A 19,047-nucleotide genomic window follows, 5' to 3' on the forward strand; every position below is an offset into this window, starting at 1 on the left:
ACCAGTTGTCTGCGTGATCTCACTTGGAGCGTGTCAGCCCACTTGCACCGGGCAGTTTCACACTCCCGGTCCGTATCGCAGGCCTGCCGGGGGTGCGACTCCGAGGGTGCCATCCGCACGGAGCTGAGTCTGTCGGGCTCACACCCTCGCCCCTTTCTCCTTCCTTCCCCTCCACTCCCGCAGCCTTTGCTCTTTGCTGCCATCTTGTGGTCACCGAGAGAATTACATACGGGGAGCTGGGGAAGCGAGAAAGTCCTAAGAAGCAATTAGGTCTGCTTAAAGCCCCTGGAACGTGTTAGGGGGAGAGGGAGGTTCATTTGGAACCATGATCCAGGCAATAAGGCATGTTTAAGCAATCTGTTATTTCCACATACTGTTCATTAACTACTCACTAGGAACAGAGAAGGTCGTAAAGAAAACCAATGGCTCCAAAACAAGCCTAGAGGGGCGCCTGAGTGGCTCAGTCAGTCGTTAAGCGTCTGCCTTCCGCTCAGGTCATGATCCCACTGGGATCGGGTCCCGGGTCGGGCTCCCTGCTTAGCGGAGAAGACTGCTTCTCCCTCTCCCACTGCCCCTGCTTGTGTTCACTCTCTCGCTGTGTCTCTCTCTGTGTCAAATAAATAAAATCTTAAAAAATAAAATAAAATAAAACAAGCCTAGGGACACTGGGCAGATGCTCCTGAATTAATCCGCTGAGGAATTTCTGAAGTCCTTCTATGCTGGATATTCAAGCGAGAAACGGGTCTTGCAGGGCGCCTGCGTGGCCCAGTCAGTTGGGCGTCCGACTCTTGATTTTGGCTCAGGTCATGATTTCAGAGTCGTGGGATCCCTGCATCAGTCTTGGCGCTTGTTTTGGAGTCTGCTTGAGGTTCTCTCTCTGTCTCCTTCTGCCCCTCCCCCCAAATAAATAAATAAATAAAATCTCTTAAAAAAAGGAAAAGAAACAGGTTACATGCAGAATCACCGTCTGACCAAGCAATTCCACCCCGAGGGATACACCTGAAAGAACTGACCACAGGCACTTCACGGGTTTGTACAGAAACAGTCCTAACAGTGTAATTCGCGGCAGCCAAAGGGTAGAAACAACCCAGTGTGTCCCACAACAGACCAATGCACGAGCAAATCGTGGTCCATCTATGCAATGGGAAAGTAGTCAGCCATGAAAGGAACGGAGCTCGGACCCTTGCTACATCGAGGGATGGACCTTGAAAACATTCTGCTAAGTCAAAGAAGCCAGGCACAAAAGGCCAACTATTGTACGATTTCACATATATGGAATATCTAGAGTAGGAAGATCCAGAGACAGGAAATAGATAAGAGGCTACCAGGAGCTGGGAGGAAGGAAGAGCAGAGAGTTATTGCTCAATGGGGACAGAGTTTATGTGCGGGCTGATGAAAAAGTTTGGGAGACAAACAGAGGTGATGTTTGCAGAGCACTGGGCATGTCATTACGAGTAATTGTACACTTGACAGGGGCTGACACGGCAAATCTTAGGTCGTGTATATTTTAACCACAATAAGAAAATCATAAATAAATGCACACACAACCTGGGAGAAGACCATTTCAGTGAGTCCACTAAAAACAAGAGCCCGGACTGTCGTAATAAATGGGGCTATAGGAGGACAGGCTGGATTGTGAAGGGATCTTGAGAAATGAGAAGAATGAAAACAAGCTGAGAGGACATTTAACTTGCCTCACACTGTGTTCCAATGCATTACTAACTCCTACATCTTGAGGCCGTGGCTTCTGTAGGATCGGAAGTACGTGGAAAAGCTGCAGATAGCCTGGACTCGTAGGAATTGTCACCTTAGGACCGTTCACGTAGACAGGACCAGCCCATCATCCGCAGAGTCCAGCGCAAAATGAAAATGCAAGACCCCTTGTTGAAAAAACATTAAGAGTTTGTCAAGACTCTGACATCGGAACACCGAACCAAATACACTTTGGAATGAGGGGCCCATGCAGCCGGACCTGTTGATAGCTGAGAACTAGCAGGTGCTGGGCAGGTGCTGGGCATCTAGGGGTGCCAGATGGACATACAGAAGAGAGAAGAGGGAGGTGGGTGGTCCCAAAGTACCAGTAGGTTTAGTGGAGCCAGGGCCAACTGAACAGGCGTAATACACGGTACCACACTCTCACCCCACTCACCCGACTCTTCCCTCAGGCTGGGCCAAACTGGGCTCAGCTCTGTGCATCCAGTCCCAGAAGGAACGAACAGAAGCTGCTGAACATGCTTGTGTTGTGTGTGCCTGGCCTGGAGTTCTTCCTTCATCATCTCATTTGATTTCTGCCTATAAGATAGATACTTTCTCTCCATCTGATGGAGGGGGGACACTGAGGCTCAGAACTGCTCTCTTGCTGGAGGGCCCTGCCAGGTCCTGACCAGGAGGCATTCTCATGCTTACACCTGGGACCCCACGAGAGGAAACTCCGCGCTCATACTCAGCTGGATGCCAGGGAGGCTTGTACCTTCCACCGGCCTTTGTAGGGCTCCTGAAAGCAATGAAAGGCTCCATGGCCTTCTTCCCCCTCCCTGCTTGCATCCTCCAAGTCTCCTGCAATAAACAGCCCAGACAGGCCCAGTGCCAAGGCAGAAACTCCATTAGCAAACCTGATTCTAGGGGCACTGCCCGGCACTGCTATTTCAAAGCCGCTCTGAGTCAAAGTGTCCCTGCTAATGGGCAAAGCACGCCTCACCGCTCAGCTTGATTTAGAAGCCTTGGAGAATGGATGCTTCTGTTGCTGCAGCATGAAGTCTGAGCCAAGGGAGCCGGAAAGGAAGGGACTCTGCTGCCGGTTCTGGCTGGCCCCGGGAGAAAGAACATGATAAGCACCTGCCACCATGTACTGAGCACTCGCTTCCCTTGGGCCAAGAAATGAGATAAGTGCCTCATCACCCTAAAAACTGCCTTCTCGGTTGGATACCATGATTCCCATTTTACAAATAAGGAAACTGAGGCCCAGTGAAGCCCCACTTCCCTGGCCCAAGGGCCCGCAGCTAATTGGGCTGGTGGGATTTCACCCTGGGCTGCTCTGCCTCCAAATTTAAAGCTTTTAACCCCTTAACTATATGGACTCTTGAATACCCAGCTTTGGGGGGCTAGTGAACCATTGTGGATCTCAGCTTGCCCCGAGAAAAGGCTCCAATGGCCACAGGTAATCAAAAACTTACCTTGAGTGATAAGAAACCTACTTCCCAGCTAAGTTTCAAACCCAGGCTGCAGCCCCCATTCAACGTGGGCCAGGTGACCCCCTCTCAGCTGTAATGACCCAGGCCCCAGGGGAGGACCCTCACCCATGGGGGGTCACCAGTCCCACCCGAGAGCCTGGCAGACTCCCTAGCTGCAGTTCCCGGGGCCCCCCACCAATTAACCCAGCCATCAGGCGTTGGTTAAAATGAAGATTCCAGTCTAATTACTATCACGATTTGAAAGTAGTGATAAATAAAAGCGGTTATTTTGTGAGATAGCTCCAAGGGAAATGTGATGTAAAGGCTCTGTGAGCTCTCCTGATGCCACAGTCTTACATACTACGTTGTGCTTTGTTTTCTGTGTTCGTAGCAGAAGGAAATACTACATTGCAGTTAAAGGTTAATGAGAATAAAGATATCGTTTTTTTCCCATCCAAGTTCAAGGGGTCGGTGGACCCGGTCTGCAGGGTCTCCAGGTCCACCAAATCCTCAATGAATCACCCCACTTCTGCCCCATCCTTCTTTCTCCAGACTAACCCCAGATTCCATTTCCCACCCTGAATGTTGAAACCTGTGACCCCTACAAGGTTTTTCCGCAGCCACACCCAGGATCATCATGGACAAGTTCTTGTTCAAGATTGTCCCTTGAAGCCTCCAGAATGAACGTGGACCTGCCAGCACCTGGACTATAGGACTTCTGACCTCCAGAGCTGTAAGATTATAAATCTGTGTTGCTTGAAGCCACTCAGTTTGTGGTCATTGGTTAAAGCAGCCACAGGAATCTCATACAGTGACCTTGACCTTGACCTTTGGGCTTTGTGGGCCCCTGGTGCCTCATCTATGCAACGAGGAGAATGACGTCAGTCTCCTCCCAAACCGTGGAGAGATTTAAACAAGATAATAAATATAAAAAGGCTTGGAAAGTGTCCTATAAATGAGGATTGGATTTTTCGGTCCATTTCAGTGTATCCTTGACTACCTCTCTCTCTGGCTGTAGTTTTGGGGTCAAAAGCTCATCCTCTCTCCTTCCACCTCCTTTTCCGTGCTGGAGAAAGCTCCTGATGTGTCTTCCGTGGTCTCCCCCTGCAGATTCAGCTTCTAGATGAATAGCAGGTGGTCGACCAGAGGTCAGTGCGTTGGCCAGAGCCCAGGCTGGGAGGCGGTTGGACAGAATCAGATTGTCACAGCAGAGAGGACAACAGCTGGTGGTGGCCACTTCCTTGTCTGCAGCTGGGCTGCCCTGTCTCCCTGACCAGGTGGAGTCCCCCAAATAGCCCGTTAACCACCAAGGACCACTGGGCAAGCCATGACAACTGATCCCACTAAGGAGACTCAAGCCTGCTCTCTACATGCTTGTCTTCCTTGGTGGGACCCTTGCCTCTACCAAAATCCATTGGTCATGCATTCACTCTCCAAGTACATGCTGACATTCGCAGCATCAAGTACATGCCAACTCTGCTGGTTGCCCACCCAGCAGCCGCTCCACCCTTCTTCCTTGCTCCCAAAACCATCCACCCAGTCCCAGGGGATGAGCCTTGATTGGTCTAAGCCAGTCCTGGCATCCTGTGCCCTCTTGCTGGTGATTGGTCTAGAGGTGGACATGAGAGCCAGGTCTGGCCAATTAAACATAAAGAGAAATTGGCTAAGGGATTCTGGGAAGATTGTCTTCCTGTTAAGAGAGAGACGAGCAAAGAAGAGACTGTTTTTATCTTCTTTTGCCCCTCCTGCTCTGGACACGGTTGTCTGAGGTTGGTGATTTCTGGAGCTTCAGCCGCCATCTTGTGACTTTGAAGTGACCATGCTAAGGCTGAAATATCAACATGTCTAGAAAGGAAAAGCTGAAGGATGAAAGAGCCTTGCTAGCTGGAGTGGTTAGTTTTATGTGTTCCCTTAGCTAGGCTATGATGCCCAGATGTTTGGTCACCCACCAGTTTAGATGTTACTGTGAAGGCGTTTTTGGATGTGATTTAGTATTGAAATCAGTAGACTGATTAAGCAGATTACCCTCCATAATGAGGGTGGGCCTCATCCAATCAGTTGAAGGGGAGAAGGGGAGGGAGGGGGAGAAGGCAAATATGGTAAAAATGTTAATATTCGAAGAATCTGGGTGAAGGGTGTACAAGAATTTATTATATTCTTCCCAACTTCTCATATACCTCAAATGAATTCAAAATAAAAACTTAAACCAAAAAAAAGGACAAGGGAGGGAGCCAGGTTCAAACTTGGTTTATCTCATGTAATGCCTGGGCTTTCCTTGGGAACCTGGAGTCAGAGTACCAGCTTCTGGACGCCCAGAAGCCAGCTCAGGTCAGTTACGGTCCCTCTCATACTCAAAACCAGTGTCTCCTGGGGTGCCTGGGTGGCTCAGTCGGTTAAGTGTCTGCCTTCAGCTCAGGTCATGATCCCAAGGTCCTGGGATCGAGCCCCACGTCAGGCTCCCTGCTCCGCCGGGAACCTGCTTCTCCCTCTCCCTCTGCCCCTCCCCCCTGCTTGTGCACACTCTCTCTCATAAATAAAATCTTTAAAAACAAAACAGCACTTCCTTGAAACTATGAGGGTTAATCCCACAGAGCCATGGAAGTCTTTTCCAAACTGTAGAGCATCACATACACACCAGCGGAGTTATGATGGTGATGTTTTTATAGCAGCAGATCCTCCCTCATGCTGACTTGGGGAGAAGTTGGATTTTCACAGGCGAGACTTGCTTGAAGCTATGTGTGCTCCTATCACGGCAGGATAGGACACTAGATTGAAATCCAGACTGTCCTGTTTAGTGGCCATGTGACGTTGGGTGGGCACTTGAGTTTTTTGTGCCTCAGTTTCCTTACCTGGAAAATGGGAATAATAAAAGCACACCGCTCATAGGAGTGTTTGTGAAGGTAGAGAAGCCCTCCCTGGCACAGGGATGATGCTCTGTAGCCACCAGCTGTCATCATCACCGACTGTCATGATTCTGTGCCTGGCATTTCCCGGCTGCTGACACCAAGTTAGTGACTTGTGCCGTGTCCTCATCTGTAAATGTGGACAACGCTACAGTGAGGATTAGATCACGACAAGCATGGGACACGCTTAGCCTGATGCTGGGCACAAAGTAAGCCCCCACTGAAGGGCCTGGGGGGGAAAAATGACCTGCAACACCCATTAGGATGGCTACCATTAAAACAAAACAAAATAGCAAGTATTGCTGTTGAGGATGCAGAGAAATCGGAACCTCTGTGCACCGTTGTTGGGAATGTCGTGGAGCTGCTGTGGGAAACAGCATGGCAGTTCCCCAAAAAATTAAAGACAGAATCCCCACATCGTAGTAGTCAGCCCAGGCTACCATCACAAAACACCACAGACTACGTGGCTCAAACAACAGACATTGATTTTCTCGCCATGCTGGAGGCTAGAAGTCTGAGCTGAGGGTTCCAGCGTGGCCAGGTTCTGCTGAGGGGTCTCTCTCCCTGGCTTTGCAGGTGGCCACCTTTGCGCTGTGTGCTCGCATGTTCTTTCCTCCACGTGAATACAGAGGAGGAAAGATCAAGAACTCCGTTTCTTCCTCTTTTTATAGGGCCACCAGTCCTTTCAAATTAAGATCCCACCCCAAAGACCTCATTTAACCTTAACTGCCTCCTTTTGCGGTCTGCCATGTTTCCAAATATGTTCTCCTTGGGGTTGAGAGCTTTGACACGTGGATGCGAAGGGCGGGCACAATTCAGTCATCACACAGATAAACGATCCAGCAATTCCACTTCTGGGTTTATATTGGGAAGACTTGAAAGCAGGGTTTCAAAGAGATTTCTGCACACCAACCTTCAGAGTAGCTTTATTCACAACGGCCAAAAGGTAGAAGTGACCCCAGTGTTCATCCACGGATGAACGGAGAAACCAAATGTGGTGTACACATACATCAGAACCTTCTCCAGCCTTAAGGAAGGAAGCCCTGACACAGGCTACAACGTGGATGAGCCTTAAGGACATTATGCTAAGTGATAAAAAGCCAGTCACAAAAGGACAAATACTGCGTAATTCCATTTATATGCAGTATCTAGAGTAGTAAAAGCCATAGAGACAGGAAGTAGAATGAGGGCTGCCAGGAGCTGGCGGGGGGCGGGGGAGGGAGGACAGGGGAGGAGTAGGGGGAAGTGAGGGTTGTTGAATGGGTACAGAGTTTCAGTTTTGCAAGATGAGAAAGTTCTGGAGGTTGGTTGCACAGCAGTGAGACTATACTAAAACACTACTGAACTGTACACTTAGAAATAATTAAGATTATAAATTTTATGGTATGCATTTTTTAATTTTTTATTGTTATGTTAATCACCATATATTACATAATTTGTTTTGGTGTAGTGTTCCATGATTCATTGTTTGTATGGTATGCATTTTTACCACAATGAAAATAAAAATAGATAAAAATTCATCAACTGGAAACCCTTCCAGCATTAGAGCGATGGCCCCAAAATGGGCCACCAGGGGGCGCTGTGCACCTGTTCCCCGTTCCTTCACAACCTCCCCCTCTCCCCCCTGCAGCAGGAGCCGGTGGTTTCTAGAGGGGGCAAAAAACACTAGGGTCCTGGAGAAAGTTAGAGGTCTTTCTTGCCCTCTCCTTTGCCCGAATGGACCAGCCCCAGAGCTGCACCGCACTCCAGCCACAAACCCGTCACCCTTGACTCTGGTCCTGGTCTTTCTCGGGGTCCCTTCCCTCTGTGCTGGAGACACAGGGACTCCTGGATGAATTGCCCCCTCCCTGCCTAGCAGTCCACAGGCGTCCAGACTGCCCAAGGGCTGGAGAAGAGGGAAAGGTGACCAGGAGTCACCTGCTCCAGAGTACCCATGGATGCGAGGACACCACAACGGAAATGGGTCAGAGACCTCTTATCCCAGGGGCAAGAGCCTGAAGGTCACCCAGACCTGGGTTTTTTCCAGTTCAGCTGCTCATTCCCTCCCTGGGTCCCAGACTCCTTCTCTGTACAATCTGGAGTAACACTTGGGAGGACTGAAAAACTTAGTCACATCCCTGATGCCTAGAAAACATTCAGTAGATGAGCAAATTACCATCCCACGCCTCGTATTTGATGCCCGCCGGGGTCTCCTCCTGCCTCCTAGTGGGTTTCTACAGCACAGCATCCACTGTCCAGGTAAGCAACCTCTCCTGAAAACACTCAAGCCCTGCTTTTTCTGGATGTTGAATCAGGGAGTTAATAACCAGGTAGGACTTACTGGGTTAAAAGTAACAGAAACCCAGTTAAGCCACCTCAGGGAAACTGAAAAATATCTCATGAAATCGAAGAAAACATTGAGCAGCAAATAGCTGGGCAGAGCAGACTCAGGATCTGGGCTCATTGGAGAACCCTGGAAAGTCCTTCCCCTTTCCCTCTCTCTCTCTCTCTTTCTCCCTCCCTCAGCCCCCTTTATCCCCTCCATGCAGGTCATCCCCAGGACATACACCTGCACTCACTCCTTCCAGCCCACAGACTCCACTGCCATTCCTAGGGCATGCCAAGCACACTCCCACCTCAGGGCCTTTGCACCTGCTATGCCCTCTGCCTAGGACCTTCTTCCTTGGATCTCTGCCATGGTTAACTACCTCCCTTCTTCAAGTCTTGGCCCAGATGTCACCTCAGTGTCTCCTTCCTTAAGCAACAGATTAAAAATTGCCACCCACCCCCACCATAGCATGCTCTAGATCCCTCCCTGCTTGCCTGCTTTTTTCCTTTAACCATGGTTCACACGTGCACACACACACACACACACACACGAATGAATTAATCATAATCCTTACATCATAACCCACCCTCATCAGCTTTTAATGATCCATTTAACAATGTAACAAACACCCAGGAAACCACTACCCTAAACAAAAACTAAAATCTTGATAATAACCTACATCTGACCATACATTCCCTCCATCCCAGCATCACATCTGCCCCACCATAATCCTCACCTGTATTTATTCTTCTCCTGTTTCCTTTTTATAATTTATTATTGTGTTACATGTGTGCAATTCGGGTTGCTTTTAGCTTTATAAAAAGGAAACCACGTGTCTGTGATGGGACATTTTCCAGGGGCTATTCTGTGTCAGATCCATCCGTACTGTGATGTGTGGCTGTAGTCCCTTCATTTTGATGGCTGTGTAATACTTCATTGTGAGAATTTGCTCATCTGCTCTCCCATACCTGGGCATGTGGAGGTTTCTCCATTGTTGGCCACTGTGAAGAGAGGCCTTATGAATATTCTGCCACGTGACTCGTGTTACAGACGGGCAAGAATTTCTCCAGGGTGTGTACTGTGGGGGAGAATACTGGGTCACGACCATGGTATGCACGTGCTCAGCTTTAAAAGATAAAACCAGACTGCTTCCCAGCGTGGTTGCATCCCCACCAGCAACATGAAGAGGGCTTTGTTTCTCCCCGGGCACATTTACACTTTATGATCTACCATGTACTTCCCTTGTGTTTTCGTTTACTATCTATCTCCACCCCCAGCCCCGTGTCAGCAGGGCAGGGATTTTTGTCTCTTTGTTCACCATTCTATTCCCAGTGCCTAGAACGGTGTCTGGCACATAGTAGCTGCTCAATAAAAAGTTTCTGATTGAATGACCGAATGGATGGTCCAACATAAGACCTGAGGGCTCATATTAGGTGTCATTGGATTATTATTATTCATTTCCTGCAGATACACTGATTCATCTCTCAACTTCAATCCCCCCAGTCCAGGGAAAGGACCATTGGCCAAAACTACTGAGGCCTAGACCCCCCAGGCCACCTAAAACATCAGAGTTTCTGAGGATGGAGCTTCGCTTTCTGTAACCCTCCATGGCCCTTCAGATAAAAATCCCCCAACCATGCCGGGACTTACAAGGCCCCACACAGTGACCCTGCCACTTCATCTTACCCCCCTGCTCACCCCTGTTGCTCTAAAAAACACATTGCAACCCAGCCACACCCCTGAGACTTTGCACCTTCGCATCCCCTCCACTCCCCCTCCCACCCCCCTTAACCCCATTAAGACTGAATCCTTCAGGGAGTAGCTAAAATGCCATGTCCTCTGAGAAGCCCTCCCTGGCTCCTGAGACCCGGGAGGACCCCTGTTAGAGAGCCTCATGATACAAGGCTCTTGTAAACTCTTAGGATCACACTTGGCATGATACTTCGATTCCTATCTCACCCTCGCCCTAGACTCTGAGACGCAAGAGAGCAGGGACTTATTCTGTTCTGGTTATGGCTGTGCCTCAGTACATAGCCCAGGGCCTGGCACAGAGGCAGGGGCAAATATTTTTGGATCGATGGGTGGAAGGATAGGTGGATAGAAGAGAGAAAGAAGGAAGAAAGGGAGGGAGGGAACGAGGGGAGAATACTTAAATGGATGGCTGTATAAATGACGGAGGGGTAGAGGGGTGGGTGAATGAATGGTGCCCCTGGACGGCCTGGCTGAGGCTCTCAAGAGCACCAATGATGCTAAGCAAAAAGACAAACTACAAGTGCCTTTCCGTGATGCTCCAGAGTCATCATCTGGTTCCTAATTGTGATGGTGAGGCGTGGTTACGTAGGAGAATTTGAAGTCCTTGTGATACAGAACGAGGACATCGCTATGAGCCTCACATGCAGGTTAACTAAGTGTGATCAGCCTGAAATGTGATGTGTGACTCAAAGATCCAGAAAAGGGGCAGCATCGTCTCCTCCAGGTCATCGGTTGGATTTCATTGTGCTGACAATCTCAGCTAGTAACGTAAGCACAAGGAAGCAAGACGAAAACACACAGAAGAGAAAATCCAGGGATTCTTTTTCTAGGGATGTAATGCATACGCAGAGATTTTTTTTCTTTTTTACAAAGAGTTTGTGATTGATTGATTTTGTTCTGTTGGCTTCTCCACTGGTGTCTGAGCCATCTCCCCAGTGGATGGTGGGCTCCTTAAAGGCCAAATTCCTTTCCCCTCCTTGAAATCCCTTTCTCCCATGGTTCCCTGGGATCCAGGCTTTTGCACTTTCAGATTTTCCACAGCCCAGTGGAGAGGGGCCACTGCACCAGATCCTCAGCTGGACGCCATTCATTAGTCGCTCAACAAACATAGAGGCAGCATGGTGCTGTGGGAGTTGCAAAAGGGTTTGGGATTCAAACCCGAACTCTGCTACTTACTCCCTGTGGGAACGTGGGCAAATCACTTACCCTCTTTGAGCCTTGGAAGGTTCTTTTTCCCTATCTGTAAAATGAGGACAATATTCCCCACCTTATGTGGCAATTATGAAGAGTAGTGTTATGTAAGTGCCTGGCACATAACAGGTACTCAAGAAATGATAACCACACCACACAAGACGAATAAGACACAGTCCCTCATCTCATGGATGCTTCACTCTAGCAGGGACAGCACTGAAGTGGCCAATTGTGATGCAGGCTGTCACATCAAGGTATGGGCAGAGGAACAGAGAGGAAGATGGGAATGAGTTCATGGAAAGCTTCCTGGAAGAAGTGGCATTCAGTCAGACCTTAAATAGCATTATACAGTCCAGAGTCATGGGTTCTTCTTTCTAACTGCTAAATTTCCGTGTGACCTTGAATCAGTCATTTCCCCACCCTGGGGTCCCCAGATCCCCTTCTGTAACATAAGGTTCATAAGCATTAGCTCTGAATCTTTTTGAGTCACAGGCTCTTTTGAGAACAATCTCTGAAAGCCAGAGCCCTTCTTCTCGGAAAAATGCACACACATAAGTTTGTCTGTCATGGGGGAAGGGGCCCTCATCGACCCTGTAAAGTCACCCTAGACTGAATCCCAGAGTTCAGTTGGATCGGTACCACTCCAGAGCTGGCCCCGTCCTCACACAGAGCCTCTTTCTTTAGTCTGTGGTCAGCACGAGCCAGTAGAATCACTGACTCAATCTGAGAAAGCCCATCAGGCACTGGGCTGCAGGACAGAACAGGGGCCTGGGGAGGGGAGGTCACTCCAGCTGGCTGGGGAACCGGAGTCTGGTTCTGGGAAAGCGCCCCTGACCAGTCCTCCCCTGACCTCACCTAGTTTATCAGCATCTGCCCTGGGGAGGAAGAGGGAGCGTGGGCTGCTCTGGGCAGGCTCCCAAACAGGCCGCTGACCCCCATCTGTCGCCCGGGCTGGAGTTCCCGGACGCATCCTTCATCTTTCCTAATCTAAACACCCGCAGGCCTCGGGTGGTCCATCCCCCTCCCAGTTAATGTGTGTGCTCAGCTGCATCCAGCCTGTCAGAGGAAGGAGAGCTGGCTGTCCCCTTTAACACTGGAGCTCCTGCCATCACCTGCCTCCCTTTCCATCCAGCCAACCCTCACCCAGCATTTATTAAGCCACCTACTGTTTGCAGGCATCTGTGAATGAGATGGTGGAGGGTCTCACCTTACCTTCCTCCAAAGTCTCTGTCTCCTGGCCTAGCGCCCCTAAACTCCCCTCCGGGGCAAGATGCTGTTGCTATCCGGCTCACCTGGAGCAGGTGGGTGCTTTGGGGAAGTAGGCTCTGAGCTGGCTAATTTCGGGACTGGGAGGAGAATGAGCTCTGGGTTGGTGTCTGGGCATCTGCTGTGTGATCCTGGCAGTTTCTTACCCTCTCTGGGCCTCAGTCTTCCCATGTTTCATGATTCCATTTGGCTCTGAAATGGGCCTTGCTAGTGCCTCCTCCCTCCCCTCTCCCAGAATAGTGGAAGGAGAAGAGAAAGCTACCCTGGAGTGCTCTAAGATCTTCCTTTGGGCAGTCTCTGGATCATAGTCATTCATTCAAGCATTTATTGAGCACCTATTCGGTTCCAGGCCCTGGGACTGGGCAGCTGGAATGTGAAGACGACGAGGATTCAAGCAGGAGACCCATAGACACCTCACTCCAAGCCTGGCTTCCTGCATGGGGTGAGGAGCCCTCCCAGGGTCCCAGATGGGCCTAGCCAAGGATTTGGGGCGCCCCGGGGACTCGCGTGTCAGCGCCGGCGGCGCTTCGGGGCCCGGTCTGTCTCCTCCCCTTCCTCCTTCTCCGCCCCCTCCACCGCCCCTCCCCGGAGCGCCGCCGCGGCCGCCTCCCACCCGCGGGATCCCGGCGTCCAGAGCCGGCGCGTGCGTCCGTCGGTCGGCGGGGCAGTCTGTCCGCGCGCGGAAAGCCCAGCGCCCCGGCGTGCGGCGGCCGCCGGGCCTGGGAGGGAAAGGGCGCGGAGGCGGGACCGCGGCTCCCTCCCACTCCGGGGGGAGCCCAGGAGGCGGCGGTGCTGAAGCGCCAGCGGAGAAGGAGGCAGCACAGCGGAGAAGGCGGTGAGAGCTCGGGGTGCTTAGGGACCCCACCCCCGGCTCCTGCAGGGGACCGGCGCGCGCTGGGGGAGGTCTGGGCTGGGGAAGAGGGGGGCTGGCACCCCCAGGACGGGAGGCAGCGATGATCCAGCTCCCGGCTGCGCCTCCTCGGTGACGCGACCCCCGAGGGGCCCTGGGCCGCGCCTGCAGCGCCGCGCATCCTCGCACATCCCCGCGCATCCCCGCGCATCCCCGCGCACCCTGCATCCCGGCCCGGGCGCGGGCCCCGGGGGAGGGGAGCGCTCGGGGAGCTGAGGAGGGGGCTCCGCAGGCGAGGAGCCTCGGAAACTCGCGCCCCCGGCCCCAGCCCTCCCTTCAGGCCTGCCCCGAGGGAACGCGGGCGGCGACCCCCTTAAGCCCCCCTTGCCGGCCCCCCCATCGGTTCCCCATTGTTCTCAGCCGATCGCTCTCCCGGGAAGGGGGAGGGGGTGCTGCGCTCTCCTCTTAAAGGGCCCTCTCCCCTTGTCTCCCGGCAGGTCGCGAGCACGAGTGGGGTGGGGCGTGCCCACGGGCCCCCGCCCCCCTCGTCCCCCCCCGCCCAGCTCCGGAGCCGCAGCCGGGCCGGCGGGCCAGGGGTACGCGGCGCACCCTCCCCGGTGCGTTCTTCAGCCACCCAGGCCTACCAGGACGCCGTGTGGAGCAGGAACCGGGGGGAACTGGGACGCCCCCTTCAGCAGGAGCCGTCGGAGGGGCGGACCCGAGACCAGGCGAGGAGCCCCACTGGAGCCAGGCGCAGGGTCTGGGACGCAGTTGGAAGCGCAGAGGGCCGACCGGGCGCCGCAGAGCCAGCAGCAGGCTGGCCCGGCCCTCCTGGGTGACAGGCCCTGCGTGGCCGGCTGGGAAGAAGTGACTGGAGACCAGCAGAGAAGAGACTGGACCTAGAGTAGGGGCGGCTGCCTCACTCCCTTTCTGAGCCGAGGGAGCCAAGGAATTTAGAGCAGCGTTTCCCCATCACAAAAAAGACACTTGCTTTCCAGAGCAGCGCCTTTATCTGAGACAGCGCTGGGGGAAGGGGTCCTTGGAGCCTGGAGCTGCACCTCACACTCCTTTCACTGAGGCCTCGGGGCCTCAGAAAGGACCCCGAGTTAGAAAGGAGGCCGGTTGGCTCTTGCTGCCCCCCTCCCTGGGGAGAGAGGAAGTTCCCTGCCTGCCCCCAGGCCCAGGAGGAGCTGGGCCGGTCCTAGTGGGGTCCTGGCCCCTGAGGCTGCAGCAGCGGCCATGTCAAGGCCAGGCCAGGGTGTGATGATGCCCGGGAGCGGGCTGGGCTTCCCACCGCAGAATGTGGCCCGGGTGGTGGTGTGGGAGTGGCTAAATGAGCACAGCCGCTGGCGACCTTACACGGCCACCGTGTGCCACCACATCGAGAATGTGCTCAAGGAGGACGCCCGCGGTTCCGTGGTCCTGGGGCAGGTGGATGCCCAGCTGGTGCCCTACGTCATCGACCTGCAGTCCATGCACCAGTTTCGCCAGGATACAGGTGAGCAGACTCGCCCCCGCTCCACTCCCCCCAGCACCCCCACCTGTCCGGCCAGGCTGAGGCTGAGACTACACCACCATCACCACCCTTCATGGTGGAATTCTGGAATCCCCACAGCATCCCTCAGGAGGGGAGAACTGCAGGAAGGCTGGTCTACTGATCCAAAAAAGGGACAGCCTAGCCTAGTCCAGCTGAAGACTTGGGTTCCAGTCCCGCTTCTTGTATTAGTTGTAGGGCCTTGGGCGAGTCATATCACCTCTCTTAGCCTCAGCTTCCTCATCTGTAAAATCTGTGGATCAATGTCTCCCATAGCTGTGTGAGGATTAAATAAAATCGTGCTCACCGAGCTCAGGATCTAGAAAAGCATTAGCACCCAGGAAGAGGGCTTTCCATGCACTTCCTCATTTGATTCTTTCCTAACAGTCACAGGCACTAAGTCTTATTATCATATAATTATTATTATTATTATTAGTCCCATTTTACAGATAAAGAAACTGAGTCTCACAGAAACTGAGTGATTTCAACTCAGAGCTGGGATTTAAGCCCAGGCAATTGAATTCCAGAGCCAATGCTCTTGACAGGTTTCCTGCACTGGCTCCAGGTGTTGGTGCCGGGACGGTGTGATGGGGGGAGGGATAGTGGTGGTGGTGACGGTGGGCGTGGGGTGGCAATGGTAGTGTTGACTGTGGAATTGCCGGTGTTGGCTTTGATGGTTGCGTTGGTGGTTGGCTTGGGAGGGGAGATTGTGATGGGGCAGTAATGGTGGAGAGAATGAGGTTGGTGGCTGTGTGATAGGTGAGGATGGTGATAAACATGGTGAGGTCCACGTTCAGCATTCGTGTTCTGGAAACGTGCCATTGCTGTGGAGATCTCTCTGCGTCATTGTTGCTTGGTGGTCTCCGACAAGCTTGGTGGGCAGTGGGGGATGGTGAGTGCCTGCCTCAAGGAAGCTGCCAAAGAATCCTTGGCATGTTCGACCCCAAGGATCAGTGATGGAAGTTTGTGAATCCTTGGTTGACAGAATGCACGTAACAGCCTTGGAGATAGTAGGACGCGTCCCTGCTCTCTAGAGCCGTTCAATACGGGCGCTACCAACCACATGTGGCTATTTAAATTCATGTCGAATAAAATTAAATAAACTTTAAAATTCAGCCCCTCAGTCCCACTAGCCCCATTTCAAGTGCTCAACAGCCACATGTGTCTTATGGCTACCATATTGGACAGCATAGATCCAGAACATTACCATTTTCACAGAAAGTTCTAGTGGACAGCTATGCTCTAGAACATTGCTTGGTGCCTACAGAGTGGTCACCAAGTGTGGAAACACAGATGAATTCATAATACATGGTTTTAGTCCATCTGTTTTCATAACTCCAGGCATTGACTGCAGTCACTGGTGGTGCCAGGCATCCATTCATACTATCATACAATCACTTATTGATCTCACGGTGTGTCAGACCCTGTGCTAAGCACTAGAAAAAAAATGCATGGAGCAAGACAGACAGAGTCCTGAGTAGAGGTTCACTGGAGGACCTACACTGGAGGTCCCAGAGAGCAAGCAAACACATAATTCACAGATAATCAGTTGCAGGTCTGAGAACATGAAATAAATCTGGGGTCGGGGTGGTGATGGAAATCTGAAGAATGAGTGAAGGGAGCAGTGTTCCAGGCAGCAAGAACAGCCAGTGCAAAGGCCCTGTGGTAGGAAGGAGCAGCGTACATTCAAGTCCACTGTGTGTAGAGTGCGGTGAACGAGAAGGTGGTGCAAGACGATGTTGGAGCAGGGCATGGAGAGCCATGAAAAGGGCTTTGAATTTTCTCCAGACAGTAGAGAACATCACCATTGAACCCTCCTGCCCATTCTTCCAGAGAGGTGCTGAGTCCCTGATAGAGAAGTGAGAAATGCTAGGCATCCCCTGCCCCATCCATCTGGTTTATCCCCAAACCCTTCTCTGGTGCAGGGCAGAGGTTGGACATCAGGAGGAGGAGGGTTTTCTCTTTGGCTTGGTGTTCGGCTTTCTGTAGGTTCAGAGCTCTCACTGGGTGTGGAAATTTTCCAGGGTCTGGCTTGGAAGGTGGCCCTTAGAGGCAGGGATAGCCCCCCACCCACCCCAAGGCTGCCAAGATAACCACTCGGTCTTTGATCCCTCTTTTGGGTCCCTTTTCTATCCCCAGCACCCCTACTTGGGCTCCTAGCTCCCCAAACTGCCTCCACTCCCCGCTTTGGCAGTCCCCTTACTCTCAATGGCATCCCTTTTATGGTTCAGCCTCGCTGAATCCCCCAGAAGTTCAGCTTCAGTTACTTCCCTGCACTTCCTCCCCAGAGCTGTTCACCCACACCTGCCCCCTGTTTGCCGGAAAAGGGAAAAAAAAAAAAAACACACTTATCCTTCAACAGGCTCCTGGGAGGCTGCCAAGACCCCCCAGTGAGGGAGGAAGGCCTGGAAACCTATGGGGTGGAGGGTGGGGCACCTTGGTTGTGGAAAACTGTTGGAGGGAGGGACTAGATGCCTCCGCACCAGACACGTTATCATGTGCCCCCTGCTTTTCCCAGAAGTAAGACAATGTCAAGAAAGGACATATTGTTCTCACGGGTAATGGTCAAGGAGAGAGCCTCAAGCAGGTGACCTTAGCTCTCCATGCCTCAGTTTCCACATTTATGGAATAAGCAAGAGTATTGCCTTGCTAGCAGGGTTGTTGGGTAATGGAGAAAACCAAGCTTGTTATTTTATCCTACAAACGTTGACTGATCACCTACCATGTGCCTAGCATGTGCTAAACACTACGGATGCACAAGAAATGGGTAGGAAATGCTCAGTCTTGAAAAGACTATTATTCTCTGTCTTTCTGTCTCTCTCTCTGTCACACACACACACAAAACAATATAAAGTTAGAAAACCCAAAGCTCTCATATATGTACTGAAATGAACACAGTGTCTATCTAGATTTTCTAATTATAGGGACGCCTGGGTGGCTCAGTCGTTAAGCGTGTGCCTTCAGCTCAGGTCATGATCCCGGGGTCCTGGGATCGAGTCCCGCATTGGGCTCCCTGCTCAGCTGGGAGCCTGCTTCTCCCTCTACCTGCTGCTCTCCCTGCTTGTGTGCTCTCGCTCTCTCTCTCTTGCTCACTCTCTCAAATAAAAAAAAAAATCTAGATTTTCTAATTATAAAATTCTTGATAAGTTCACTGAAGCTGAACCTGAACTTGGTTTGGGAGAAAGTAGCAGTGAGCCCTAGCTTTGCTGGTGCCATAATGCTGGGAGCCGACAGACTTTCTGATAAGGTCAGATAGTAAATAAGAGAGTAAATATCTTAGCCTTTGTGGGCCATACTGTCTCCGTTGTAAGTGCTCATCTCTCCCATTGTAGCATAAAAGCAGCCATAGATGGGAAGCAAATGAACAAATGTGGCCGTGTTCTAATAAAACCCATTGTAGACACTAAAGTTTGAATTTGTAAAATTTTCACAAGTCATGAAATAGTCTTTGTTTTCCAACTATTTAAAAATGTAAAAACTACTCTTAGATCATAAGCTGTGCAAAAGCAGGCCATGGGTAGATTTAGCCCACAGGCTACAGTTCACCAACCCCTGCTCTCTCATGTTCTTAACCTGCCCCTGGGGTAAGAGAGCCAAGGCCCACCAGGCATAGCATACACTGAACTATACACCTCATGGTGGGTACCACAGTGCACACATGTGTGCGTCCACACACGCAACACCAACCCGCTTGGATGCCACTGACACACAAATACCCTATCTATGTGTCTTTTGTGCAACTAGCGGAAGGAAACCCAGGTGTCAGGCTCGGACCACAGGAGAGAGGCCAGGCCCGGTCCCATGGGGGCTTCTGTTTGTTCAGCTGCTGCCTGCTCACCTCTTCCCTGCTGGGCTGTTTTCATTACTCCCCACGGAAGGTGAGGTTCCCTTTGAAGCTCTTCAGGTCCAGAGCCCACGTGCGGGGGAAGGCTGTGACCCTGGGCCACGTGATGTTAGATCCCTCACAGTGGTGTCCTAGGCACAGGGCTGGAAGGGAGAGCCAGGGATAGGCGAGGGATAAGGCAGGTGCCCCTTCACAGGCGTGTGCTCTGTGATATCATGATTTTCTTCTT

At 51.8% G+C, this 19,047-nt stretch overlaps 1 protein-coding gene across 1 annotated transcript in view; it reads left to right on the top strand.

Annotated features, from left to right (window-relative positions):
- Positions 1 to 13,203: 13,203 nt before the first annotated feature.
- Positions 13,204 to 19,047, top strand: part of DTX1 (deltex E3 ubiquitin ligase 1) — a 36,390-nt gene continuing 30,546 nt past the window's right edge. The window contains exons 1-2 of the mRNA XM_027575501.2: positions 13,204 to 13,425; positions 13,938 to 14,938. Coding sequence (XP_027431302.1) covers positions 14,680 to 14,938 — 259 coding nt within the window. The 5' untranslated portion in view covers positions 13,204 to 13,425; positions 13,938 to 14,679. The remainder of the gene's footprint in view (positions 13,426 to 13,937; positions 14,939 to 19,047) is intronic.

This window comes from Zalophus californianus, chromosome 14, assembly GCF_009762305.2.
Source record: "Zalophus californianus isolate mZalCal1 chromosome 14, mZalCal1.pri.v2, whole genome shotgun sequence".
Taxonomy (NCBI): domain Eukaryota; kingdom Metazoa; phylum Chordata; class Mammalia; order Carnivora; family Otariidae; genus Zalophus; species Zalophus californianus.